This window comes from Nyctereutes procyonoides, unplaced genomic scaffold, assembly GCF_905146905.1.
Source record: "Nyctereutes procyonoides isolate TBG_1078 unplaced genomic scaffold, NYPRO_anot_genome, whole genome shotgun sequence".
NCBI classification, from domain to species: domain Eukaryota; kingdom Metazoa; phylum Chordata; class Mammalia; order Carnivora; family Canidae; genus Nyctereutes; species Nyctereutes procyonoides.
The window spans coordinates 36,435,408-36,462,885 of NW_026575048.1; the positions used below are offsets into that span (position 1 = coordinate 36,435,408).

At 49.0% G+C, this 27,478-nt stretch overlaps 1 protein-coding gene across 1 annotated transcript in view; it reads left to right on the forward strand.

Annotated features, from left to right (window-relative positions):
- The window catches only part of FBLN7 (fibulin 7), a 48,105-nt gene that overhangs the window by 9,057 nt on the left and 11,570 nt on the right, over positions 1–27,478 (forward strand). Inside the window, exons 2-3 of the mRNA XM_055327186.1 lie at positions 12,149–12,308; positions 16,754–16,924. Of these exons, the coding sequence (XP_055183161.1) occupies positions 12,149–12,308; positions 16,754–16,924 (331 nt within the window). The remainder of the gene's footprint in view (positions 1–12,148; positions 12,309–16,753; positions 16,925–27,478) is intronic.

Genomic DNA, 27,478 nt, shown 5'->3' on the forward strand with positions numbered 1-27,478 from the left:
CTACCTCTAGGAATTGGCTAGTCCTGAGAGGGGCAGTCTCTCCCAAGCCAGCAAGGCCCCACATGTCAAAACATCAGACACCAAAACTAGACAACATGGTTCATCTAGATCCAGCCTTGGAACTGGTATATCACTTCCACTACATTCTGTTGGCCAAAACCAGTCACAAGCAAGTCATAAGGCCAGCATAGCCCCGAGAGGTGGGAAAACAGATTTCCTTATGTGAAGAGCAGCACAGTCTCCTTGCAGATGCTGTGGATGCCTGGAGCGGGGGTGGGGGGGACTATGGCTGTTTCTGCAGACTTTCCCTCACAGTAACCCAGAGGTGTACTCTGCACAGGCACTTGCGTCCAGACAAATGCATGCAGTCTGTGAGGACAGGGGAGAGAAGGGCTTTCCTGGGCATCTCGAGCCTTCTCTAGCCATCTCCTCCTCTTCCTGGCACCTTCAGGAAAGGGACTCAAGTCATATCTGGGACTTAATTACAGAGAAGAGTGGAGGCCCCTTTGTTCCCCGAGGGTAGTTTCTGGCTCCAACCTTGGGCAGTGGGGACTGACAAAGTGAACAGATGTGGCCTGCTAGGAAAGGAGGACAATGTGACCAGCGGCACCATGCTTTCTTGAGTCATCTAGAGTCTTTCAGTTGGGAACCAGTGTCCTGCCAGGCCTGCTCACACCAGAGGATCCGTCCTCACTGACACCACCATGGTTTGATTCCAGGGAGATCAAACCATCTTGGTCTGTGGAACTGCTCCCATCACTGTCTGGGCACTGGCCCATTCTCCATGCCCACCCAGTCCTGCCTCCAGCCAGCTGCCCGTGCTCCTGATGTCCCAGGAGGGATGGCCATCACCTGATTGTTGATATAAGCCTGGATGTGCCGCCAGCCATTCCCTTGGTCCCTAGGGACAGTGGCAAGGCTAATGGACTGCTGCCAACCTTCCCAAGGCTTATGCAGCCCTAGGGTCCTGGGGACATCAGGGTAGACTCCTTGGGTGGGTAGAACTTTCTACATCCTTTCCTACCCTCCACCAGAGTCTTCCATGCTTTTCAGTAACTGCCTAGGGCCTATGATTAGGCCATTACATTTCCATGAAACAAAAATAAATTCCCTATACTTTGATACAACCCAAATCAACCCATTTCCATAAGTAAAATCTATACCTCAAGAAAGTAATCATTTATTTTAACCATATGTAGGAAAATGTGTGCCCCTCTGGCAGTCTGGGCACCAGGCTCTCCCTGGGGAAGCACCTAAATGGGAAGCAGGGCCCAAGGCACTCATCACAGGGTTGGGTTTCCAAGTAAGATTGAGATATGACAACTCTTTACATCAAAGACTGAAGAGGCTAGGGGAGAGGCTGGTGGCAGTTCAGGGCACCTAAAAGTCCCCAAGCTGAGTGTTGGCCCCACTTGGCCCTCTGGATTGTCCAGTGACTCAGACATTTCTCTTCATGCTGGAGATTAAAGTACCTCTAGACCCTCCAAGCCCAGGAGGAACCCTTTCCTCTGCCCACTGGGGCTGTGTCCCCCATCTCTGCAGGAGGGGCTGAGGTCAGAGAGCATCACCTGTAACTGGGCGCACTGTCCAGGGAGCTGAGGGCATCGATGCTTCCCAGCTTTTCTGAAGGAAGGGAAAGCACCACAGAGTTCTGGGGCAGGAAGGGGTATCTGTAGTTTCAGAGACAAAAAAGAAACAAAGCTGTTTCCAGAGAAATACCAGTCATTTACACTGTAGCGAGAAAACAAACAAACAAGTTAGAATCAGCTAAACATGTTAGTTATCACCTCAGGGGCTCCTGTGATTTAGGCTTTTTGTCTGATTGCATGATTCAAGACTGTACTCTCCAAGAAGGGAATCTAACTTCAACAACTATGTCCTGAGAGCCCATCCTGCTGCCAGGTCCGGTACTGTGGGCCTGGGGAGGCAGCAGGGCCCAAGGCAGTATAGCAAGTGGAAAAAACTCACAGTACCTGGTGGGTGTCTGGGCTACCACTCTTCCTGTCTGAATGCCCTGGGCAAGTTCCTGCCTTTAATGAATCGGTTTCCACCCGTGAACAGTGAAAATAGACATACACGTCTTGTAGGATTGTTTTAAGGAGAAAATGCACGACATTCAAAGAACGGGTTCATAGTAAATGCTCAGTATGTGGTAGGGGAGGGGAAGCCGAGGCGGGCATAGGCCCTGCTGTCACGTAGCTTACCAAGCAGGGAGAGAAAACCAAGATAAATGTGAAAAGTATCCAAAGGCAGACAACTGAAGTGAGGTGCTGTTTTGAAGGAAGACCAGGAGGCTACTGTACGCTAAGCAAGCAGGTAAGGGGACTTCTCAGTCAAAGTGGAAGGACAGGACCTGACTTCTGAGGACTAGGAGCAGATTTTCTGAGCAGAGGAAATAGCCAGTGCCAAGGCCCTGAGGTAGAAACAAACTTGCTATAGTGTGTGTGGAGAAACACAGAGGCGGTCCAAATACTGGAGTTCACTGGATAGAGAAGGGCGCTCAACCTGGGCACAGTTGGCAGTGGCAGGTCTTGATCACACACAGCTCTGTAGGCAGAGTAATAGCCCCCAAAGATGTGTATGTTCTTACCCCTGAAACCTGGGAATCTCACCCTGATTTCAACCCAGTGAGAGCCATGTCGGACTCCTGATCTACAGAGCTGTAAGACAATAAATGTACATTGTTTTAAGCTGTCAAGTTTATGTTGATTTGTTACAGCAGCAATAGGAAAGAAATACGCTCTCAGCGCGGTGGTGAGGAGTTGGCCTTATTCCCATAGGTGGGGAGCCATTGGTGACACTTAAGCAAGGAAGTGATGCCGTCTGGCCCCGACCTCTGACTTTGGGAAGCAGGGATCCTAGGGGGAAGGGTGAGGACATGGGGAGAGTGGGTGGGACAGTGCCATGGGCCAGTGCCCACCCACCCAGAAACACTTGGGACTGTTGGCTAGAGAGTGTAGGAAGATCCGGAGACATAGCACAGCTTTCATTTAGCCTTCACCATCATCCAGGCTAGTTATTACTCTTAGAATAATGACTCCCAAGACTCCGAGTCTCCCACCATGCCCAAGCTCAAAGCAGCCATTTTATACATGCCTTAGCTTTGCGCATGTCCACGGGGATCAGGCCCTCCCTCCTCAGCCCTCTCTCCTCCCCATCTTTCAAAGTCAACCACAGGAGACACCGTTTTCCAGTAAAACCCAGATGTCAGTTCTCATGACCTAAATCTTGGGTCATGTGTGAACATGCATACACATGTGTGCCACACACTGAACAACCAACAGCCCATTGTGAATGTTCCTGGAAGGGTCTATGTATGTGTCGGGGGACAGCCTGGGGAACTTAGAGGGGTCACCAGCAGATGGGGAGACTTCTCTGAGACCCCTACCCTGGTTCCCATAGGCTGAAGAAAGAGGCAGGACATGCTTTCTGAACGGGTGGGCTAGATGCAGTGTGGCACACAAGGTGGTCACACCATCCACCAACTGAGTGTCCTTTAGCCTCAGTTTCTCTAGCTGTAAAATTGAGATAATGGTACCTGTCTAATAGGGCTGCAAGGAGGACTGAGATAAGGATGGTTCCGTGTTTGCAGCAGCACCTGACTTCAAGTAGGGGACTCGGTAGATATCTGCAGAATCTAAATACATGAATGAATGAAAAGACGCACTCTCTTAAATTTTGCATAACATGCCCCATTTCTGAGGTTCTGAGGTCCTCAAGTAGTGGAGAGAGGGGAGGGGAGGCCTGCATACCAGGTGGGCTCCAGCAGGAGACTGCACCTGGCTGTGCAACACGACTCTGTGTGTGTGTGTGTGTGTGTGTGTGCACGTGCATGCATGTGCATGTGTGGGAACTGAGCTCTCCACTGGGCTGGGCATTATGTGTGCTAAAGATAATTCTGATGCTGGTAAGGCACAACCAGGTCTGTAGGTGAAGGTAGTGACTGGACAAAAGTTAGCTGGGCAGCAAGCCAGTGAAAGAGTAAGGTGGGTCTGGGCAGTGAGATGAACACAATTGTCCCGGCCGCACACTTATTTCATTTCCTCACTCCTTGTTCATCTGTGAGGTGGTTTGTTGGTTCATCTATTGCGAACGCAGATACTATGCTCAGTGATGAGGATTCCAAGTTGTCCACAACTTGTTTTCTGCTCTCACACATGCAAATCAGCCAGGGTAGAGGTGGGCTGGGAGGGTGTCCGGGTGGTGGCCGTCAAGGCCAGCAGGGGGCCGGGTTTAAACTGAGAGGAGTCAGGAGATGGACAGAGGTGGCACTCCATGGATCCCTCTCTAAAGTAGACCCTGCCATCCCATCACATTAGGGTCTGGAGAAAGCATGCTGGGCTTTAAATTCTGGATGTGTCACCGTAGCCAAGTGACCACTTGACTTCCTTACCTACAAAGTGGGCATAATAATGTGTCCACATTCTGGCGTTGTTGTGAGCATCTAACAAGTTACTTGGTGACATAGCTGGGTCTAGGCTCCCTCTGTTGTCATCGCCCATTTGGTCATTGTAAAAGATACTCAAAAAGGGGGATTGGGGTGTAAATACAGAATTAGGGACAGCTAGAATAAAAACCCCAAATGCCCTGAGTACCCCAGGGGTCCAGAGCCCCAAAAGGAGACTCTAGCTGATGGACTGTGGTGGCTAATTTTATGTGTACACTTGACTAGGCCATGGCACACACAAATATTTGGTCAAACACCTAGAATCTAGATTTTGCTGTGAAGGCATTTTTTTTTTTTTTAAGATGTGATTAGCATCAAACCAGTAGACTTTGAGTACAGCAGATTGCCTTTCATAATGTGGGTGGGCCCCATCCAAAGGACCAGGATCCCCCAAAATGGAGGGAAGTCTGTTTCCAAACTGCCTTTGGATTCAAGCTACATCAGCTCTTCCCTGGGTCTTCAGCCTGCCACATGCTTTGCAGATTTTGACTTCTCAGCCCCCATAATTGCATGAGCCAGTTCCTTAAAATAAATCTGCCTCTCATCCTCTGTCTCTCTCAATAGGATGTGTACGTATACAACATGCATTCTGCTGGTTCTGTTTCTCTAGAGAACCCCAATTAATACAAGGGCCTCAGTCAAATCCCCAGGCAACTTCTCTCATTTCCCCCCAGAAGCATCCACTTTCTCTCCGCTTCCTGAGTCCTGGGTAGAGGTCACTGGGATGAAGTTGAAGGAGTTCTAACTCGCTTCTGACTTGGTCTAAAATTAAAATAACTTCTGGAGAAAAAAAACATGCACGAATCCGACATGACTCAGACGCGGAGGGCTTCAAGCCTTGGCTAACAGGCACACATTTGGCAAGTGTGCTCTGTCCTTTCCTAGACCTAAAGGCATCAAAACATCTGTGTTCCCATTAACAAAATGCTGACGTGACACATAGCTGTGGCTTAGAAGAAACCAGCTCAAGAGACAGCCCCTCTGAAGTCTGAGGGGTCATCTGTGGCCACCTGAAGGGGTCTCGAGGCACTACTGTCACCGAGGTGGCTGTCGGGAATTGTCACTGTATCAAGACTGCCACTGTAAGAAAGACCATCAAGCCAGGTCATGTGAGAACAAAAGCTTCAAGGACCACCCCCCCGAATCGTGCACACCCCTGGAGTTTCACCCATGCCCTTAGGTGCCTTGAGAGCTGGCTCTGAGGCTTGAATTTCATTTATAAATTGAACCCAAGTGGCCAGAAGGCCTGGATGTAGTGACAGGGGTGGCAGGCCTCCTGGGTTCTGGCATGGTGACAGGGTGAGCTGAGGTGGGGGGCACATAACGTCTTTGTCTTTGTCCATCCCTGGCCAGCCCAGCAGGTAGGGTCTTGAGGTATAAAATGGCTCTGGAGGCCCACTCTACCGGGACACTGGTTAGTCTCAGAGAAAGGGGAGTGTCGTAAGTTCTGAGGAGTGTCCGTTAGATCCTCCAGAGTAAATACTGTGAGAGAATGGGTTGGGGGGAAGGTGGGCAAGATTTTCCCGGGGGTGGCAGGATGTGCAGAGCATAGTTCTGTAGCTGCATTACCTCCAAGAGCCCTTGGACCAGTGCCTCTACCCTCCCAGCTCTCGGTACTGGCCCGTGTGTTCCAGAACCATCTATGCCACCTCCACCCCGCTGGGGAGCAGCTAGGTGGGGTGACTTCTGCTGCTACTTCTTTCACTGGCTCACGTCCTCTCTGCAAACACTGCCATCCGCACTGGGTGACATGAGGTGCCTGCCCCTTTGAGGGGTTTGATCACAGACACCGTAAATCCTGGTGTTTTCCCCTCAAAGATGGAAGAGGTTCACCGCATGTCTCTTCCTGGTTCCATTTCAAAGAAGGTTATTAACTCCAAGAAATGGAAACTATTTTTCGTTATTTATTGTCAGTGGCATAAGCCAGGCGCGGGGCCAGGTTTAGAAGGGATGGAAACTTAGACCAGTGGAGGGGATCTTTTCAAGAAAAATATTAAAAAGGAACTTCCCTCTTCAGCCTCCAGGGTCTGCCCATCCCTCCCTGCAGGAGCGCTCACCTCGCCAGCCCCATCTGGATTTGACCTTGACCTCGCCCGGCGTGGCTGCTGTGCGCCTTCCCACCGGAATGGCAGATTGGCTGTGAAAGGGCACGTGGGGCCTGCCGTGGGTTTACAGTTGGGGTCTGGGACTATGAGCTGGGTAGAGGTGGCCCCAAGCCAGCCTTCGCTGTGGCGGGGCCAGGCTGGCGGTGTAGGTTGGGGACCCTGGGGGTTGGGCCTGCTTCCCCCTCAGGCCGACCTTGCCAAGGGCCACGTTTACAGAGAGGAAATGACTCGTTTCCAGGCCACTGCTCCTCAGTGGCCCAGGTCAGGGGAGGGTAGTGGGTGTGGGAGGGGAGGGGGGCTGACAATTGGAGCCCGTTCCCCAGACTGAAAGGAGCACGGGGCCAGAAGTGAAGTGGAGGCCCAGGGTCCTACAAGTTGCTGTGCTTGTTGACAGGGAAACGATGCCACGCTCCAGTGTGGAGAAGAAAGAGCAATCTAGAACCTGCATTCTGTGGTCCAGGGTCTGCAAGATGATACTTGTCTGTGTGTGCCTTTGTGTCTAAACCAAAAGCTAAAAACAAACAAGAAGTTAACAGTGGTTGTCTTTGGTCATGGGACTTGTTCTTTGTTTTGTTGTGTTTTCAGGATTTTGAATTGCTTGGCAGGGAGTAATGCTTTATTTTTATGATCAAGCAAGAGGCTGAAGCTTTCTCAGTTTGGAAAGGGGAAGCACGTACCTCCTTAGTCCCGTCCAATGACCCGTTTTGTTCCCATAACGCAGACCTCTTGAACACCTGACTTGGTCTGTGAGGACTCCAGCTTCAGCACCCAGCTCTGCAGATGAACCCAGTTAATGCCTGTGCCAAAGTCCCACTCCAGGTGACACATTCTGAGCATGGCTCTCAAAGGATCCATTTCAAGCACTTTGGGATCAAGAAGGATCCCGTATTAGTAGCAACTGTCATACAGGCCCATCAAACCTCATGTCAAAAGGCAATAATTCTCTGCTTTCCCTGGCACCCTGGTCCTGACCCTGGCATGCTGGCTTACCAAGATCACAAGGATCTTTCTTTCTTTCTTTTTTTTTAAAATCTTAGGAACTTTATTTCTTTTATTTTACCAGTTTTATTGACATATAATTGACATATATATTGATATACATATACATATTTGTATACATATATATTGACATATATATGTATATGTTGCGAAACAATCACCACAGTACAATTAGTTGACATTAGTTCACATAGTTACACGTTGTTTTTCTCTTGTAATGGGAACTTTTAAGATCTACTCTCTTTTTTTTTTAATTTTTTTTAATTTATTTATTTATGATAGTCACAGAGAGAGAGAGAGAGAGAGAGGCAGAGACACAGGCAGAGGGAGAAGCAGGCTCCATGTACCGGGAGCCCGACGTGGGACTCGGGATCCCGGGTCTCCAGGATCGCACCCTGGGCCAAAGGCAGGCGCCAAACCGCTGCGCCACTCAGGGATCCCTAAGATCTACTCTCTTAGCAACTTTCAAATGTACAATACATGCTGTTAACTAGAGCCACTATGCTGTACATCACATCCCCAGAACTTATTTATCTTATAACTGGTATTTTGTTCCTTTTGACCTTCTTCATGCATTTCCTCCACGCACCAACCCCTCAACTCAGGCAACTGCCAATCTGTTTGCTATAGCTTTGGATTTGGTATTTTAGATTTTACATATAAGTGAGTTCATGTAGCATCTGTCTTTCTGGGTCTGACTTATTTGGAGGTCTACGCATATTGTCTCAAATAGAAAGATTTTCTTCTTTTTTATGTTAGAGTAATATTGCACTGTTTATGTATACCACATTTTTTAAAACTTTTTATCCATTGGTGGGCATGAGGTTACTTCCAAGCTAATGTGAATAATGCTGCAACAAATATGAAGGTGCTGATGACTTTCCGAGAGAATGGTTTTTTCCCTTGAATATATGCCCAGAAGTAGAATAGCTGGATCATATGATAGTTTCATTTTTAAGTTTTTTAAGGGATCTTCATACTGTTTTCAACAGTGGCTACACCAATTTTCATTCCCTCCAACAGTGCATGAAGTTTCCCTTTTCTCCACATCTTCTCCAACACTTGTTATTTCTTGTCCTTTTGATGCCAGCCTTCTAACAGGTGTGAGGTGGGCTCATTGTGGTTTTGATTTACATTTCCCTGATGAAAAGTGATGTTGTGCATCTTTTTATGTGCCTGTGGGCCATTTGTATGTCTTTTTTGGAAAAATATCTATTCAGTTCCTCTGCCCATTTTTAATTAGTTTTGGTGTGTTTTTTGTTTTTTGTTTTTTGTTTTTTTTTTTTTGCTATGGAATTAAATGAGTTTTTTTTTTACATATTTTGGATATTAATCCCTTATCAGATATATAATTTGCAAATATTTTCTCCCATTCTGTAGGTTGCCTTTTCATCTTGTTGGTGGTTTTCTTTGCTGTGCTGGAGCTTTTTTAGTTTAATGTAGTCCTGCTTGTTTATTTTCCCTTTTGTTGCCTTTGCTTTTGGCGTCAAATCCAAAAAATCATTGCCAAAAATGATGTCAAGGAGCTTATTCCCGCTGTTGTCTTCTAGGAGTTTTATGGTTTCAGGTCTTATGTTCAAGTCTTTAATCCAGTTTGAGTGAGTTCTTGTGTATGGTATCAGATAGAGGTACAGTTTCATTCTTTTGCATGTGGCTGTCCAGTTTTCCCAACAACTCATTTATTGAAGAGGCTGTTCTTTTCCCATTGGTTGTTCTTACCTCCTTTGTCATAAATTGATTGACCGTAAGTGTATGGGTTTCCTTCTGGGCTTACAAAGTTCTTTCTTATACCTTCTTTGTTCTGTCAGCTTCACCCCAGTGAAATGGAAGGCAGGGATGGGCCAGGGTTTCGAGATTTTCCCTCTGCAAGTCTGCCTGAAGCCCTGCCATCGCCCTCCCGACCTGGGATGCAGCCCCACTGTGCTTGGTCTTGAAGGTCTTTCCATTGTGCCCGGCCAGGTGAGCACATCTCATCATCTCAGGACAATGAGCTTATTGTCCTATTGTCCACTGTGCAAGTGCTGGGAAGGACTCCAGAAAGTGCCACTAGAAGCAGAAGACAGCTGTGCTTGGACCCAGGAGCCAGTTAGACATACTTGGAGGCTCAGTGACCAAGCAGAATCTAGGCTTCTTTTCCGCCACATACTCTGACCTTCTTTCTCTACTTACTGGAGCCCCATGGCACCACCCTCATGGTACCACTCCCCTGGCAGAGGCCTTGGCATTGCTCTCCTCTCCCCTACTTCAAAATGTAGCCCTTCCATGTCCCCTAGAGCAGCTGTGGCCCAGCGAACCCTCTCCCAGCTGTCAAGACCCTGGACACCTGTACAAAAGCAGGGCAGCTGCTCACCGGGCTCAATGTGCTCAGGGATGTTTCCTCCACTCCCTCCCCACCTCCACCCCCACAACCCTACTCCCTCACCCGAAACTTGCACAAGAGTCTGAATTGCACTCCTGTGGGATATTTTGCTTGGGTCATAGAGTTATTAATTGCTAGTACAAATTCATCGATCAGACCATTCACCACACAGTGATGTGTGAAGAACAGATGAGACAGGGCATGCGAGTCTACTGGGACACATGAAGTTGAGGGTCCTGGGACTTGGGGCTGGTGACTCTAGGATGGAGGTCACCAGGCTTCCCATTTTGGTTCTATCACTCCTAAGCTGCATGATTTAGGGAATGTTGCTTGACTTTCAGCCTATATGTTTTCTTTTCCTTTTTTTTTTTTTTTGAAGATTTTATTTATTTATTTGACAGAGAGAGATGGAGATAGAGAGAGAGAATAGCACAGGCAGGAGGAGAGCTGCAGCAGGAGAGGGAGAAGCTGACTCTTCAGTGAGCTGGGAGCCCTATGCGGGGCTCACTCCCAGGACGCTGGGATCATAACCTGGGTGGATGGCAGACACTTACTCGACTGAGCCACCCAGGCACCCGCAGCCTGTATATTTTCATCTATGAAAGAGAGGCAGTCCCAGGCCTTCATAGGGTTGCTACCAAGTAGTCTCTGAATCAGAATTAGCTTTGTAAACTGTGAGGAACTTCACGAATGCAAATTACACACAAGTCACGCAGCCATCTATAAAAGCAGCTCCTAATCATGTCTAGGCCTTGGGCTGAGATCGAGCGTATAAGCAGCAGCAGCTTATACTAGAAGGGAGTGGATGTGTTGTGGGGAATCAGGTCTGGGTGAGATGGCTGTGCGGTGCTGGGCAGGTAGGGGATTGCAGGAGGTCACTGCCCGGGGACCCCAGAACCTGCATGGGAAGGACCACAATGAGGGAGAAAGAAGGAAAACAAACAAAACTTCCCTTCCCAGCAGTTGCATTTGGGGCTAGGCCCAGTCAGGCCATGGTAGGGTGGAGGCCAAGGAGCCCCCATGGATTAACGAGTTCCAGGGGCAACTGGGGATTCAGCTGTGTCAAAAGCATCCATTGAACCAGGCCAGTGAGTCATCTGTTTGGTGAAATCCCCAAGGTGCAGCGGCCTGGCAGCCTCCCCGGGAGCAGCGGCCGTGGCTCTGTCTCCACCGTGGCGGCAGCGCTCCACTGGCGAGGCTGGAAGCCAACCAGCCTGCGGCGGCCACATGACTTCCAGCTGCCCTGCTGCCTTTTTGAAAAATTTTTTAAATTATAAAAACCAGTACTCATTGTACAAAAAAATAAAATAAAAATTAGGTACCAAAAAATAAAATTAAAAAATGATCCATAAGCCACTCCCTGGAGATAACCTTCATTATCTCCTTGATGCTCTCCTTTGTTCTGTGCAGGTCATGCGAGTCAGGTTAGACAAGGCTATGCCGAGGTAACACACAGCTCCCAGGGGACGGCCCCCAAGGCCAAGGGCCTACTGTGTTCACCCCCTCCTTTACTCCTTTTTATGTGCTGGCTCTCAAAGGTAACTGAGACTGGAAAGCTTGAGATGTTTATCCCTAAGTGTGATGCTGGGTGTTGCTTGAAGTGAGACAGTTTATCATGATAAACACGTGCCACCTTTTTCTGTTTCTTAAGCTTTTTAGAGACCATTGAACTGGGTATTGACTTTCACTGAACTCTTTAACTCTACTGAGTTTCTTTCGTCTTTGCCTTGATGCATTTTTAAAAAGGTACAGGAAGCATTGAGTGTTCCTGTTTTGCCTGTTTTATACATTTTGTCATCTATCTGTTTTCAACAATGTTCACAGGAGAAAGAAAGAACAAGGTCACCAGGCCCAGATTTCAGAGCATTGATTCAGAGTGAAGAATGAGGGAGTCCTTTGAAGGAACAGACTACTGACTGTAAGGCCCTTGGTGTTGAAATAACTGCTCAACCACCCGATTGTTTAGAATCATCAGTTCTGCCCTTTGCTCCAAAAAGCAGGAGTTTTGTTTTTGTCGAGAAGCGAACTGGCGCTGTGATCTGTGTGCTCGGGGCCTCCGCCTGGTGACCCAGCTCAGCACCAGATGTCGGGGAGTCTTGTGAGGCCACCCTCGCTCATGTTGTGCTTAGGGAGCCGCCTTGCCATAGGACCTACAGGTGACCTCTCAGAAGCTGAGAGTGAGAGTGTGGCACCGAGGTGGCCGCTGCGATGGTGACACCGATTCTCTCTCCCCCGCAGAACTGTTTCAACAAACAGCAGCTCCTCGCGGCCATCCGCCAGCTGCAGCAGGTGCTCAAGGGCCAGGAGACCCGCTTCGCCGAGGGCATCCGCAACATGAAGAGCCGGCTGGCCGCACTGCACAGCTCCGTGAACAGAGTGGGCCCGGGCGCCCCCCCAGGTAAGGTCCCCCCATCTGTACCACTGGGGCCGCAGCACACCCAGGCCCTTCCCCTGTGGGTTCCCTGCCCATCCCACCTGCATGCCTCATCCTGTCCTGAGGCAGGTCCCCAGGCCTTTCCCTGCCTCCCGCAAGGGGCCCATTTTCATAGCCTGGTTGGTAGGGAGCACAACGCAGTATATCAAAAAAGCATCTGTGGGCTCTCCTTACTATCATCTGAATGTCACCCACTTCCTCTCAGACCTGTTCATTCTAGGCTTGGTAACTCCCTCATCCACCTGTCATCCTTGTAGAACTGTCCAAAAGCAGAGCTTTTAGAGCATGAGCTGCTTTCCCCTGCCCTGTCCTCACCCAGGTAGACTCCAGGTGGTTCCTTTTTTTTTTTTTTTCCTAACAGTTTTAAGTTCACAGCAAAACTGTATGGAAATCACAGAGAGTTCAGTCCCCAAACACACACTTGACCTCCCCTCCATCAACATCCCACACCAGTGTGCCATGCCCTCTACGACCCATGAAACAACACTGGCTCCAGTTTTTCAGGCATGATAGCTAGTCCTCTGACGTGAGTCCCCCATTGGTGGTGGGTGCGGTGGGGGATGCTGCTGAGGGCAAGTCCCATTCAGTGAGGTTCCAGTGGCCCCACAGACTCCCTCCCCAGAGCCTAGGACTCTGACTGACCCTGGGTGTTTCCCTGGTGGTCCCAGTAAGAGCTTTCACTATGGAGCCATTGGATGGGTTTCCAGTGGATTTCTTTTGGCTGCTCCTCAGGGTGGTAGGGGTCGGGGGGCACTCATCATGTTTGCTCTAGGTCATGAACCTGTGGCACATCTGATGTCATTTACTCACTTGAGACACACTTAGTAAGGGCCCTCTCTGTTGTGTGAGATGACGTTTCCTGGGAAAGGCATTGGATTTCCTACATTTTCAGAGAGTGTGGTAGCAGATCCAGAGCCTCCCCAGCACTGAGTCTGCGGTTGTTTTCCTTGGCTATACAGGTGCAGAGCTAGACCTGCCTGCCAAGGTCCTCATGCTTTCCAAGGCACCGTGAGGCCCCTGCCTTCAGGGGGGAGGGTCACCACAGCCAGACCCTGAGAGGCAGGCGGGGCATCCTTCTTTTGTGTCTTAGATGAGGAAATGGAGGCCACCAGAAGTGAGGTAGCAGTCCTACGTACCAGATCTGACTCTTATTTTTATTTTTTCCTGCTAGAGGCTCAACAGCACAGAGCTTTTCTGCTTTCATAGGATCATAGTTCCTATGGTCCCTGGGAGCTTCCAAAAAGAACTTGCAAGGGATCATTCATAAAACAGCCCTGCCTCTGTGTTGTGTTGGAGGCCTCTGTCCACTAGAACAGATGGACAGGTAGCTATGGTTACATTACTGATCTTCTCATTGCCAGATGTAGGGTCTTTCTTCCTTGAAACCTACAAGATTTTTTAAAGTGGCCAATTCTCTTTTTAGATACCGCCATGGTATGTTTGGTCTCTCCTGTGTGCTGGACGTGGAGGCAAGCAGCTGTCAGGACCCTCACCACAGGGCAGGGGCTGGGGAGCTGGGTCTGTACCTGGAGGAAGCCAGAAGCTTGCAGGTTGTAGGGAAATTGTCTCCCCCCCCCCCTTTTTTTTTAAGGGCATTTGCTAGGAGTCAGGAAGAATAACTTTTGGTCCTGGAGAACTCTTGGCCTTCTTCTTTCTGGCTTTGAAGACTTGCCCTTCTATCTTCCCAGCATCTCTTTCTGGGGAACAACACACCCAGTAAGCGTCAGGGCTTATCCAGGCAGCCTCGTTCCATTCGTTCCATTCGTGTTCCCAAATCTCTAGGATTACTCCACTGCCGATCTCACAGCTTACCTAGTAACCTCATTCCAGAAGCTGCAGGAAGCTTCCCTGTGGCTCTGTAGCCTCATCACGTTGTGCTCAACATGAGTCAGCCAAAGGGGCACGTCCTTCCACAGGACAGAGGCCTTTGGCTCCCATATGAGAAGTGACTGGAAATGGATTTGCAGTTGGTCTTTACCCGTTTATTAATTTCACTGACATTTACTGAGCACCTACTGTGTGTGTGCCAGATTCTGCTGCGTTGACTCAGGCATGATTCACCTGTGAGTTGTCCCAGCAGGTAGGTTTTTCTTTTGGAGGATTTTAAAGATTTCTTATCCCCAAAGAGACCCTACTCCTTTCCCCTAAAGCATCTGCAATCCCTTTCAGCACAATAAAGTAAGTTGATATTTTAAGAGAGCTATAAAGGCATTTATTTGCAATCTGGGAGCACCCATGCACTGGGATGTGAGCTCACTGTGGCTTCCAGCTCACAAAGTGATTAACACTGGGTGCCACGTTGAAGGCTTACTAAAGGAAAGGGGTATAGTGATGGTCTCCCAATAACCAGGGGGCACCGTGAGTGCTCAGAGGGGCTGGATCCTGCCATCTGTCCAGGCCAGCCTGCCGTGGCTGCTGCATGCAGGATGCGGGTGGGATATGTGGGCAGAGCCGCAGCGGCCTGCCTGCTGTCTTCTGGAATAGGGAGGCTTGTCAGGGCCTGAGCTGTGTGGGCAGAGCCAGTACAGCTGAACCAGCACCTTCTTTCCCATCTGTCTAAAACCCAAGAGCATTTTCACAAATGACACTTGGAACTTATTTTAAAGCGTTTTAGGAGTGGCTCTGAATTTCTAACTAAACAAAATCTAAATCCAACCTGTCCCACCTTTGGCACTTTCACTCAACAAATGCTGGCCACGGGAGACTGCCCGGCCACAGGTAGAGGAGGAGTGGGAGCTTCTCTGTGTCCCCACAGCCCACAGCACACGTTTGGGAAATCCACTTGGTTCTGCCTTCACAGCACAGCCAGCATCTAAGCCGCCTGTCTCTGCTCCTAGTTCCTGCCCTGGTCCACACCAGGCTTCATCTCAGGCTTGTGCCTCCTCCTTCCTGCCTCATACCCGACACCTCACGCTCAGGCTGCAGCCAGCTGGTGCTGTCAGCATGGAAGTCGGCCACTTCATGCCTCGGCTCAAACCCTCTCTGACTCCCTGATGCCTCTCTGACTTCCTCCCTGACTGTTTTCCCCTCGACTGCAGCCACTGTGCTCCCCTTGACAGTCCTCAGACCTGCCAGGCACAGTCCCACCACAGGCCTTTGCACCAGCTCGTTCCCTCTATCTTTCCCAGATGTCTGCATAGTTATGCCTTCATTTCTTCAACTCTGCCCCAATGAGGCCTACCCGGACTACCACATTCAAGATGGGGCCCCTCCCCTGGTATTCCCAAACTAACTCCCTATCTTTACATGACACTCCCTACATGACACTTACCACTTCTTATCACCCTCTGCCATCTGCTTATGGATCTTGGTTATTGATGGTCACACCTGTTAGAAGGGGACTTCCCAAGAGCTGGGTTTTGTCTGTCTTGGTTACTAATTATTCCAAGCACCTGATATAGTGCCTGACACATGATAAGCCACTCAGTAAACAATTTTTCATTCATTCGTTCGTTCAAGAATTATGTATTAGGCACTCACTGTGTGCCAGGCACTGGGCTGGGGCTGGGGCCACATCAAGGGTACAAGGCCAGGTAAAGTCCTTGCCCTCTCGAGCTGCATTTGGAGGAAGAACACTGACAACAAATACATCAAGAAGACAACTCTAACAATTACACATACTAAGAAGAAAGCAAAGTCAGCTTATGGGGTAGAGAGTGCCTGGGGAGGTTTTAGTTAAGCGAGGTGGCCAGAGAATACTCTGGGAGGTGGTGGCGTTTGAGTCAAGACCTGAAGAGTGAGAAGGAACCAGAGAGGGGATGTTCTGGGGAAAGAACATTCCAGGCTGAGAAGAGAACAAAAGCCAAGTCCTAGAAGTGGGCCCGACCATGGCCTGTTCAGAAAACCTAAGAAACCCAGGGTATCTGGAGCTCCTGGGAGGCCGGAGTGGGTGGGCCAGCCGCACCTAGTGGTGAGGGTGAGGGGTAGGGGTTGTCCCAGCTCTGACCCTCCCACGCTGCCCGGCTCTATATTCAATCCTTGGTGTCTCTGAGGCGCCAGCTCAGCTTTCACTAGTGGGCATGTATCATCCATGCCTAAGAGTACTTTGAGGATTCAATGAGACATAGCATTAAAAATGTGCAGCATTGGGGCATCTGGGTGGTGCAGTCAGTTGAGTGTCCGGCTTGTGGTTTTGGCTCAGGTCATGGTCTCAGGATCACGGGATCGGCCCCCAAATCAGGCTCTGTGCTCAGCAGGGAGTCTGCTTGAGACTTTCCTTCCCTCTGTGACACCCTCCCTCAATCTCTCTCTCTCTCTCTCTCAAATAAACAAATAAATCTTAAGAAAGAAAATGTCCAGCGCTGAGCATAGCCTAGAGGAGACACTCAACACAGGAGTACTTCAAGATGAGAAGCCTTGTAACAGAGAGAGATGTTAAGTGACTGTGGGCCTTCGTTTTGTCCTTACAGTGTCCTGCCCTGCTCTGAACGCCCCTCCCGATGGCAGAAAGTTTGGAAGCAAGTACTTAGTGGATCATGAAGTCCATTTTACCTGCAACCCTGGGTTCCAGCTGGTTGGGCCCAGCAGCGTGGTGTGTCTTTCCAACGGCACCTGGTCAGGGGAGCAGCCCCACTGTCAAGGTACAGACCCTTCTTCTCATCTCCCTCGCTGGACCCGTCACAGCCCAGCAGCAGTCTGCTGGATAGAAGGGTCATTCCGCAGGACACTTTTTGCCTGATGCCTCCACCATTCCTCAGCTGCAAAATAGTGGCGCACATGTCCAATGACTTACCTCCATGCCAGGCCTGGGCTGGTCAGCATGAGCTCTGCCAAACCCTCTCACCAGTTTAGTCTTGTTTTGCACATGGGGAAATTGAGGCAGGGAGAGGTGGGAGAACTTGCCCCAGACCACCCACCTGGGGAACAGACTAAACTGATTCATTCCCAGACACGCTGACCCCAGAGTCTGTGCTCCTCAACACCTCACTCTGCTCTGGGCTCTGGTGATGGGCTCTTACCGATGTCCTGGGGCTGTAGTTTGCAAGACTGTTGATGACCAGTAGGGTTAAGGAAATGCCCAGGTGTCTTTTGTGTCTGCTTTGGGACTTGGGATAGACAGGCTCCAGGAGAGAGCCTGGATGAGGGGCAGGCATGAAAGTGTTCCCTTTCTCTCTGCTCAGCTCAACAGCAGTACTTTCTTAATGTAGAGGAAAATCAGACTTGGCATTCTCTATCAGAAGAGGTTTTTCAAAAGTCTATGGTCAAGTCATGGATCTTCATCAAGTCATGGATACCAGTCATTTTTAGAGCAGGGCTCATAGGATGTCTATAGGGGCAGAATGTCCATGATTTTAGCCCAAGAGTTGAAAGAGAAATGCACATGTTACATAAATAAGTCTGTCGTCAAGAGCAGTGTAGAGAGGATTTGAATACTTGAAAATACAATGGAACATTAGGAAATATATCATCTCAGGGCCCCTGGGTGACTCAGTCACTTACACGTCTGACTCTTGATTTTGGCTCAGGTCATGATCTCAGGGTTGTGAGACCCAGCTCCTTGTTGGGCTCCATGCTGGGCAATGGAGTCTGCTTAAGAGTCCCTCTCTCCCTCTGCCCCCCCCACCAAGCTCTCCAGAGACAGCTTGTGTGGGTTGACATGCAGAGCCCAGGGCAACCAGAACCCATTCATGGATTTAAGACTTCCATTTCCCATCTCCTGGGAAAAACAATGGTTTGAAGGTTGATTGCAGGTACCAGCTCTCAGACCTAGCTGGGAACCAGCCAAAAACCATCAACTATGTAATTGGCAAACACAATGGGGGAATGCCAGTATCTGGATTTACCCCAACCCTGAAAAATCTCCATCTAGGGTAAGCACCTTATGGGTGACAAACTATGGCAGCAGAGGTGGAAACAGAATGACATCTCATGTCATTGCTTTGGATGTCTTCATTTGTAATTTACAGATTGAGTTACAGACTCAATTTGTTATTTCTTTCTTGCAGCACACTGGTGCTCCAATGGCTGCATCATCCTCCATGGGATTCCCCCAGCCATGGCTGCCCGGATGGTGGTCAACTCCCCACCACCATAAATGGTGCTGGCAAGGTCCTTTGATTTCCCCTCTGTCTCCAGGGCTATCTCTGGGTTTGGAGTTGGGGGCAGCTGGCTGCATACTCACTTCCTTTGAACTAAGCACTGCCATGCTGCTCAACATATTTTGCCCATGCGTTTTCTGTCTTGCTCAGGTATTGTCCACGTATTCTGATGTCAGTAGTGATAGGCATTTACAGTGAGCACGATGTGGTTTCAATGAAAAGATGAGATCATCAGAGGAGATAGCTGAAAGAATGTGTTTTTAGGCAAATGAGTAAGAAACACCAGAGGGTCAGGACCATAGTTACAAGCAACGGCTTGAGCAAAGGAATACATAGCAGCTTAACAAGGGTAGAACCCCATAATGCTCCCCACAGCCCAGCTCCACCTTAGCAGCTGGCTAGGATGCCTCCCTGAGGATTCTGGGCACATCGGCCAGCTTCCCTCTTGAGCTTGCATGTGTCAGGTCACTCTGTCTCCCTGCAGCAGGACCCCTCTGTGTAAAAGAGCATCCTACTGTACCATGATTTATGTGCTGTGGTTCTCAAACAGTCAGGTGCTCCAGAGTCACCAAGAAAGCTTGGTAAAAGGCAGGATCTGAGGCCTCAAAAGACCTACAGAGTTGGGTGAGAGCTTTAGAGATGAGACTTTGGAAAACTACATTTTTATTTTTATTTTTTATTTTTTTTTTTAAAAAACTACATTTTTAATGTGATTCTGACGTTAACTCAATTTTGAGAAACACCACCCTACTGGTTCTTGGCCACTGCCAGAGGGAGAAGATATTGAAAGTTTTGAAGCATGGATGCATTCTGGGCCCTCACCAATCAGAATGCTGCCTGCAGCAAGCCAAAGGTAGAGCCACGTCCTGACTGGGCGTGTGTCAGCCCTGACGAGGTGAGACTTACCTGCACGTGCTCACATTCACCTGCACTGACATTTTGGGAAGGCCAGGCTAGCCCTTACAAAGATCAGGCCACCCTGCCCCACTGAGAGGTCTACTTTCCTGAGATGCAGAGATCAGACTTTCCCTGGAGGACCAATGCCAAGTGTGGCTGGCAAGCCTGCTGGCCTTCTTCATTGTCCAACACGGTGCACTTCCTGACTCGCACCCTTGAACTTACCACCTTATTCCAGATTTGCCATGCATTCTTTGTCTCTCCTCTCCCTCAGCCTCCTTCCTATTTGTCCTTCTTCCCTGACACCCCCCCCCGCCCCCCGCTGCCTGAGGATTGCTTGGCACTGTCCACGCTGGACTTCTACTGGGACCACATTAACTACCTAAAACCCGGGAAAGATTGGCTCAGGGAACGAGGCTGTGGCCATTCCACATGGAGACCCCAGATAGATATTTTTCATCTCTTTAAGTGTAAACTAGTCATGGGAGTTAACCTGTGATTGTGATGGGCCAAAAAGACTCTGATATGTCACAGCCCAGGGGCTCAACCAGCTATGGCACATGACGTCTCCTTGGGTTAGTGGCTCGTCCCTGTGTTGACACTTCTGTCCCTGGCAGGAATTGATTTGACTCATGGATGCTGTCTCCAGTAAGAGCCTCAAAGGGATGCCACCCAAGCCTGTCAAGAGGGAGAAGCAGAACTTCAATCTGCTGTTTGGTGACCTCTTGTAACAGTGTTAACAGTGTGGGCAGGACATGGGCTGGGGTTCAGCAATCCAGTGACCACACACACACCTCAGATGGCCCTAGAATCTTAGCTACACATGCACCCGCTTCATTTTCCATATCCGCAATCCTGTGGTCATTGTGTTGTGACCACAGAGAGAAAAGAATCTTAATCACAGGGGATTCATTTCAAGACCCAAAATGTCAGTGACAGTGAAAGATTTAGAAGCTCTGTAATACTTGTCCCCACCCCATCCACAGCCAGCTGCTTGGAAAGAAGGTGATGAACCCAACTTGGCATGGAAGGAAATTGCACATAATCCTGCCATTAGAAAGCCCTGTGGGCAGAGAGGTAGGCTCCGGAGCTCCAGAATGGAAAGCAGCCATTTGGCTCCCTGGATTATTTCCCTTTTTCCCTTTCTTTCTCGGAAGGGTATGTTTTTAAGATCTGAAGCTTTCTGCACTGGGAGAACCATAGCCACAGGCCTTGTTGCTTTGACAACACTGGTAACCAAAGAAAAAACTTGAGAGAAATAAATAACTTTTCCCCTTATTTCCATGCTAGGAAAAAAGAATTGTTTGGGGCAGTCACCTCTTCCCCCCCCCCTTTTAACCTTTATTCATTCATTTTAACTTTTCATTCATTCAACCAATTTTCATTGAGCAACAGCAATGCACAAAAGATTGCTAGAGATTCACACTGAATCTAAGAGACACTGGCCAACCTTGGGGGGGAGGCGCTCACCTGCGAAGGTGGAAGCAAGCAAAGCAGATGGGCAAATACAAAGGCTAAATGGGGGTTTGTGGTCAGTGCCTTGAAGGGATCTAAGAAGGGACTGAGAACATGATGAGGGCGGGAACACAGGAGGGCCTCTCTGAGGCTGCTGTGGGTATGCAGAGATGCGGAAGGGTGTGTGGGGTCCAGTCACATGATGAGCAGGGTGTGGGGTGGCAGGGGAAGATGCTGTTTCAAGAAGAGGGAATAACAGGTGCAAGGAAGCCCTCAGGAAGGGAAGAATTTGGCATGCTTGAGGAAACAAAGAAAGAAGGTATAGAGTCTTGCTCCTGGAGCAGGTATGAGCTGAGCGTGAGCAAGGAGAGTGGGGGGACACACAGGCCAGCCCTTGCAGCCTTGGAGGCCGTGCAGGAGGCGGGGTTGTAGTCAGAGCACAATAAACAGGTGTAGGATAGACATGTGGTAATTGTACTTGTGTGTTGCTGCTTTAGAAAGTGTGCTAGAGGGGATAGGAATGGAGTTGGGAGACCACGAGGGAGCTGCTGAAGTCCAGGGAGAGAGATGACAGAGGAGGTTGAGAGCAAACCTAGAGACAGAACTGATGGAACTTACCACGACCCCATGTGGGCCATCTGCATGGAAGAGAAGTCAAGGCTCCCCGACTCCGCTTGAATGTTGGGGTGCATGGTGTCATTTATAGAGATAATGCAGACTGAGCAACGAGTGGAAGTTTGTTTTTAAGCAACCTGTGGGGGGCGTCACTGATCAGAATACCATCAGGAGACCCTCGGGCAGAACACCCCATTACCAATCCCAGTGAGGACGCTGGGCACTTCTGGCCACTGCATCTTAGTAGTGGAGCCACCGAGGGAAACACAGCACGGTCAGGCACCGGATGGAACAACATGTGGCTCATGTAGGGAGGAGACAGAGGAAGATCTGCCTCAGTAGTGGGTGCCGGTTGAGGGTGGCCAGCAGGTGTCTCTCAGCAGCTGACACGGGCAATCCCTAGGTGTGTACCCCTCTCCAACCCCTTCCCATGGAGTCTGAATGTTTGGAAGCTCAGGGTCATTGACATGCACATGTGAGCAGAACCAAAGAACACTCGTTGAGCATGAACCAGGGAAAGGAAGCTCTCCCAAGAGGTGCAGAGGCTGCAGCGGCTTGGGATCTTTAGCACATGTTAAGGAAACGTTCCAGGCCCAAGGCCCATTCTCATTCAGCCAAATGGGGCTCCAAAGACCACGTGCCTGAGTCTGGCTCTCCCGACAGAGAAGGACAGGCGGACGGTGGGAGATACACACTTGTGAGTTACTAGCACAATGACAGGATTGAAATTCACAGACCGTGGTTAAGAGCAAGGGTGAGGAGAGTAGAGACAGAAAGGAAGTGGCTCAGATGGAGAGGGAGGGCCCAGGAGACAGGAGAAGCCCACGGAGGCCCGAGCCCCCAGGATACTGGAAAAGCAAGGCTGTGGCAGTGGAGCAAGGGCTTGGAAGGGTATTTTGCAGTCAGATTAGAGCACACTTCGCTCAACTGCTGCATATGAGGCCTTTTCTCAGAGATCTTTAAAAAAGGATTTGAGTAGGGGCTCCTGGGGGTCTCAGTGGTTGAGTGCCTGCCTTCAGCCCAGGGCGTGGCCCTGGAGTCCTGGGATCGAGTCCCACGTCAGGCTCCCTGCTCAGCGGTAAGTTTGCTTCTCCCTCTCCCTCTGATCGTGCTCTCACTTCATCTCAAATAAAAATCTTTACCAAAAAAAAAAGTAGGGGGCACCTGGGTGGCTTAGTGGTTGAGTGTCTGCTTTGGCTCAGGTCATGATCTGGGGGTCCGGGGATCAAGTTCCCCATCGGGCTCCCCGCAGGGAGCCTGCTTCTCCCTTTGCCTATGTGCCCTGTCTCTCACGAATGAATTAAAAAATCTTAAAAAAAAAAAAAAGATTTGAGTAGACAGCTTCCTTTGCTACAGTAGCCACTTAGTAGTTACTAAGAGACCAGCTGGCTAATTTACCCAATGGTCGAATGAACGAATAAGGGATTATGTTTAAAAAACTGTGAATTTGGGATCCCTGGGTGGCGCAGCGGTTTGGCGCCTGCCTTTGGCCCAGGGTGTGATCCTGGAGACCCGGGATCGAATCCCACGTCGGGCTTCCGGTGCATGGAGCCTGCTTCTCCCTCTGCCTGTGTCTCTGCCTCTCTCTCTCTCTGTGACTATCATAAATAAAAAAAAAAAAAAAAAAACTGTGAATTTCCTTGCAGACTTTTATGTAGGACTGTATATGCAAGTTTAACATCACCTATGTATAGATATTAATACAAGAAAATCTTCATTAACTCTTCCTTCTAAACAGAACTTTAATGATTATGAAGCACTTCCTTATAAGGGCTATTCTGCACTTTACTGAACTATTCCTTTGCTATACCCAGGTTTTTGTAATCATAAATAATGCTAAAACAAGCAATCTTAAAACAGTATTCACTATGGACAATTTCAACTGCACAAAAGTGGAAAGAAACAGTATAATGATCTGTACATACTCAAATATAGCAAATTCCTTTATTATCTTCAAATATCTCATCAGGGCAAAAATTTCTCCAGTTGTCTCACGTGGTTTTAACACTTTGGTTGAACCAGAATTCATTTAAGTGCCACACTACCATTGGTTGATATGTCTCTTACACTTTTTTTTTAAGTTTATGGGTTTTTTTTCTAATTTCTATCTTATTTTTAGTAGAGAGGGAGAGAAGGGGGAGGGGCAGAGAAACAGAGAGAGAGTCTTAAGCAGGCTCCATACTGGGAGACCTTTGGGTCTCCTTTGTGGAGACCAACAAAGGGCTAGATCTCACGACCCTGAGATCATGACCTGAGCCTAAATCAAGAGTCAGAGGCTTAAATGACTGAGCCACCCAGGCACCCCTTTCTTATGCCTTTTTATAGAAGTTTACCGTCTCCTCGTCTCCTCCTTTCCCTCCTTTTCCTTCCTCCTGCCACCCCACTTCAATCCCTTGTAGTTTATTTGTTGAAGAAATTGGTTTCTTTCCCACGGCCTTGATTTTGCTAACTGCATCCCTGTGGGGTCATTTAGCGTGATCTTCTGATATCTTTCTCCCCCACCCCAGTTTTATTGACATACAATTGAGATCCAGCACTGTGTTAAGTGTGCAGCATAATGACCTGACCTACATTTACTGTGAAATGATTACTGCACCAGGTTTAGTTACCATCCATCCTCTCATATAGACATGCAAAAAGAAAAAGGAAAAGAAATAGTTTTTCCCTTGTGATGAGAACTTTTAGGATCTACTCTCTTAACAACTTCCCTACACACCAACCCAACAGTGTTAGCTACAGTCACCATGCTGCAATCGCAACCCCAGGGCTTACTTATCTTATAACTGGAAGTTTGTACCTTTTTGGTCTCTGAATTTCTTATAAACTGGTAGCTAACTCCAGAGGCTTGATGAGATCCAAGTGAAATTTTTGTTTTGTTTGGGCCAGGCAGTAGACGCTGCTGCTGGGAAGCCGTGCTGTCTGTTATCCCTCCTTGTGATGCTGTGCCTTGGGGAGCCTCACTGCTGTCCTCATGTGGACATTTCCCCAGCCTGTTCCTGCAGAAGGACTGGGGGCCATTCCCGGAGCTCTTGTCCTTTCGGAGAGTGTACCACTTTCCCACTGGATGCCAATTTGGTTGGACATCAACTATCTCACATCTTCTTTCCCTGAGCATGTTAAATGTGCCTCCATGTCTTCTGTTGCAGCTGGTTCTGCTGCTGCCATCCATAAGTATCTTGGTCTTCTTGCCTGGATGCCCAAAGGATTTTTTTCTTTTTCTTTGAAATCTAATAATCTTATTAGGATCTGCGCCAGTCCTGGCTTTCCTGGGCCAGTTTTCGCAAGGGCAAGGCGCAGCTTTTCAACACGAAGTCTCAGTTGCTGGAGCGCTCTGCTGGCCCAGAGGAACTCTCAAAACTTTCCAGGACAAAGCCCCGTGTTGAGAAGATTCTCATGGGAGGTGGATCCAAATGGAGCCCAACTAAGAAAGTCAGTGCAAATGAAAGAGATGGCCCAGGGAAAAGCAGGAGAGGAGCACAAAAGGGACAGAGCAGAGAAATCCTGAACCATGGGACCCCTGGGTGGCTCAGCGGTTGAGCGTCTGCCTTTGGCTCAGGGCGTGATCCCAGTTCAGGGATCGAGTTCTGTATCGGGCTCCCCGTGGGGAGCCTGCTTCTCCCTCTGCGTGTGTCTCTGCCTCTCTCTGTGTGTCTCATGAATGAATAAAATCTTAAAAAAAAAATGGAAAGAAAGAAAGAAAAAGAAGCCCAAGGCAGACAGTCTGGAAGCTGGACCAGCCAGATAGGAAAAGTTGTTTCCCCTAAACATGAGGAGCAGAAAAGGACTTTTGTCAAATCCCATACAAACTATTATAAGAAAAAAAGAGAATAAAAAGTCTCTACAGACAATGAGGAAATGCCAGAAAGACATGGCCATGAAACAGATGAAAACTATTACCTAATATTGCCAAACAAGCTGAAAGAAATTTGAAAAAGATAAAAACTATGAAAGGACAGCATAAATAAAAACTAGAAAGCTTCAGCAATGAGGTGATTGGAGAAATGGAAAATCTGAAACAAGATGACAGAACATAGGAAAGGATTAGAAATACAAGAGGAAAAGCAGATCGTGCGTGTAAAACACACAGCCTAGCTCCAGGGAAAAAGTAAGTGCTCGCTAAACGGTAGATTAAAACAGAATTATCCTGCATGCTTTTGGCTTGGCAGCCTCTTTACAGCTCTGAAGTCACCCTGCACTGAACTAAATGCCACAGCCTGGGACAGATGTGAACGTGATGACAACTGGACTTCAATCAGGACACAAATGGGGCACCAGGTCTGGGCGTCAGGCCATGGAACACCTCCAACAATGCACCAAGATAAGAAAGAAAGAGTCTGTGGGGAGCCGTCTAGAAATAAGAAGCCTGGACAACAAGATCCAGACAGGGAGATGGACCTCAGGGTCCTGGGGCACCTGTGCATTTCTCTGTCAGGCCGATGACCCCCCCTCCCACCCCACTACCACCCCCCCAGGTGCAGCTGGACCCCGTCTGTCCCACTGGAGGCCCAGAGGGGAGAGACAATGGAGCTGCTCGTCCCGGGGCCAGACTGCAAGCTACCAGTGTCGCACTTATTGGCTCTCTACCCACCATGTCACAGCCTGTGGTCTGCCCACTCTCAGACTCTGCTGGTGAGCAGCGTTGGGGCTGAATGATGGGCAGAAACGGGAATTTCAAGCTCTGTGGCATTTGTGTGCAGTGTCATTCCAGACACATTCCTGGAACCCGGTCATCTGCGAACAGAACGGATGGGGAGAGCACAAGCAGGCTGAGGTTGCTGAGAAGCTGTAAAGGCTCTGTCCCCAGGGATAAGCAGCATCTGGACGGCCTGGGTCCCTTCACGACAAACAGCAACCATACAATAGTCCATCTAACATCCCAGCGGTGAGGAGGAGGAAGGGAAGCCGAAGCCCCTGCCAACCCACCCACGGCAGGGCTGCTGTTCTCATCAGGAGCAAAGCACCTTTCTTCCTCTTGATAGATACAGCAGGGAAGGACGCTCGTATGCCAACAAGGCGAGGTCTCCAATTTCCTTCCCCGAGATGCTGTGGTCAATTCAGTGAACTGACAAATCTCTCTCTGGTAGAAAAGGCCTGTGCTCTGTGCATTAAGACTGGGCTAAGGATTCCTAGCAAGCAGATGTGGCCTGAGGCTTTAAAAGATTTTTTTTTTTTCTGATTAGAAAATTTATTGTGGAAAAGCTCATTATGGTAAAACAGAAGAGTATAAAAAAAGTGTAAATAAAGAAAAATTGCCTGGAATCCTACCACACAGAGAGAAATCTATTAAATTTGTGTATATATATCTCTATCTATAGCTTTCCCACAGGACTGCTATGTGTATGAGCAGAGAATATTTCTCTTTTCTGCCATTGAGGAAATTCAAGAGTCAAAAGGAAGTCTTCCTTGGATGCACAGGAAATGAGCACAGGAGGGCTACTGGGTGGGGATTTGGAGAGACTTTGTTTTCCCCTTCTCTGAAAACTGCGGTGGACCATCTTTCCCTCTTATAACTCCCCTAAATTGGGTTCTTATTCAAAGGGTGTTCTTCCCAGGGCGGCTGGTGGCTCAGTCAGCTAAGCATCTGACTCTTGATTTCAGCTCAGGTCATGATCCTCAGGGTTGTGGGATGGAGCCCTGTGTCGGGATCTGTCCTGGGTGTGGCATCTACTTGGGATTCTCTCTCTCCCTCTGCCCCTCCCCCTGTTTGTGCTCAAAATAAATAAATAAAATCTTTTAAAAAAAAGTTGTCCTTCCTGGGTGCTGGCTGCTAAGGGCAGAGTTGAGGGCGACAGTATGGCTTGACTCAAAGGCAGATGTGTCAGGAACTCGGGGAGAGGGCTTTTCTACCCTTTGACCCCTCTGGTTCCCTGATGTGGTTCTCTGGGACGGAAGTTAGCTCTTTTGTGTAAGCAAAGTTTTGGTCCTTTTTATGGAAGAAAATGAAGGTAGAGGGATTGCCCCCTAATGTGAAAGCACCCCAGACTGGGGTGCACACGTGGCAGTCTACCCTGTAAATTAGAGAGTGCGTCTGATGGAGCATAGCTGGGTGACAGGCCAGCTCCTGCAGGCAGAGCTCCAGGTGAGCAGAGTGTGTGCCAAAGGGTACGTGGCTTGCCGAATGGTGGGTGG